General features: G+C 45.8%; 1 protein-coding gene across 1 annotated transcript; it reads right to left on the bottom strand.

Moving 5' to 3' along the window:
* Window positions 1-238: 238 nt before the first annotated feature.
* LOC141974632 (olfactory receptor 52P1-like) lies at window positions 239-1,177 on the bottom strand. The gene has a single exon (XM_074934522.1). The coding sequence runs from the start codon at window positions 1,175-1,177 to the stop codon at window positions 239-241; it is 939 nt and encodes a 312-aa protein (XP_074790623.1).
* Window positions 1,178-1,578: the final 401 nt, after the last annotated feature.

Genomic DNA, 1,578 nt, shown 5'->3' with positions numbered 1-1,578 from the left:
CTTACAGATAGTGGTCTGTCAGTTTCTTCCATTACTACTGAATCTAATGAAAAACAGAATATAATGCAAAGCAGTGAATATAATAGAGCTGGGCTACAGTAGCAGTGAATATGACAAAGGCAAACTCACCCAATGGGCTACAGAACTCAGCCAAACTGGGACATAACACCCTTCATTAATGAGGAGATATCCCTTCCCCCTCTTGTCACACAGGTTTAAAGTCAGTCGCCCCCGCTGATCACCTTCTGCAGGTGTATTTGCCCACTTTGTCATGAAGCTCTTTGGTTTTGATCCCATAAATGATAGGGTTCAGCATGGGAGGGAGGAGCAAATACAGGTTGGCCAAGATGATGTGAACATGGGGAGCGATGCCCTGACCAAACCTGTGAGTCACGCTGGTGAGGAAGCCGGGAGTATACGTCATCAGCATCACACAGATGTGGGCTGTGCAGGTGTTGAGGGCTTTCTGGTGGGCTCTCTTGGAGGAGATTCTGAGGACGGCCCTGATGATCAGACTGTAGGACAGAGCAATGAGTGTCAGGTCGATCCCAATGACCACAAACACTATAACAAAACTATACATCCTGTTCACCATGATGTCCCCACATGATATTTTCACCACAGCCATGTGCTCACAGTGTGTTTGAAGGATACTGCGGTCGGCACAGAATGGCAACCTGCTCAGGAGCAGGGGCAGAGGCAGCATGCAGATAACAGATCTGATCAAAGCCACAAGCCCTAGCTTAGCTATTCGTGCATTGGTGAGGATGGCGACATATCTCAGAGGGTTACATATGGCAACATAGCGATCGAAGGCCATTATCACAAGAATGGCTGACTGCATAAAAGAAACCGTGTGAAGTAAGAACATCTGAGTGAGGCAGCCACCCACTGTAATGTCTTTCAAATTGAACCAAAATATACACAGTGCCTTTGGCACGACGAAGGTAGATGTCGCGATGTCTGTGAGTGCGAGCAGGCAGATTAGCAGGTACATTGGCTTGTGGAGGGTCTGCTCTTTACTTACAACAAAAAGAAGCATAATATTTCCGAAAAGACTGATAAGGTAGGAAGTAGAGAAAGGGATGGAAATCCAGATGTGTCCAGCTTCCAGACCAGGGATACCCATTAGGATGAATGTTGAAGGGTCAGATGTGGTGAAGTTGAAAATTGCCATGAAATCATCAATGTGTCGATCAACCTCAGAAATACTCAAGGTGCCTGTGAAGGGAGAGAAGCACAGTGAGGGGGGTTACACACTTTATACAACAGTTGGTATGGTAAATGTTTTATAGTTATTAACAATCTAGAAAGGGGATGAGCAGTGAGGTGGCAACATTTGCAGATGGCACCAGATTATGTAGGTCATAGTCAAATCCAGAGAAGTCCCCAGAAGGAGCTAACCAAGCCAGGTGAATAGGCAGCAGGATAGCAGATGAATTTTAATGTCAATAACTTCAGAGTGTATGCCCATTCACGGGAAAAGTTGAACTCTTCAAACACTTCACAAGGTTCTAATTTTACTGTGTGAATCCAGGACAGGGACCTGGGCTTCATGGTACACAGCTCTGTGAAACC

Source organism: Natator depressus, chromosome 1 (genome assembly GCF_965152275.1).
Source record: "Natator depressus isolate rNatDep1 chromosome 1, rNatDep2.hap1, whole genome shotgun sequence".
In the NCBI taxonomy this organism is placed as follows: Eukaryota; Metazoa; Chordata; order Testudines; family Cheloniidae; genus Natator; species Natator depressus.
The sequence above is the reverse complement of the archived record's forward strand: the minus strand, read 5'-3'. Positions and strand labels throughout refer to the sequence as shown.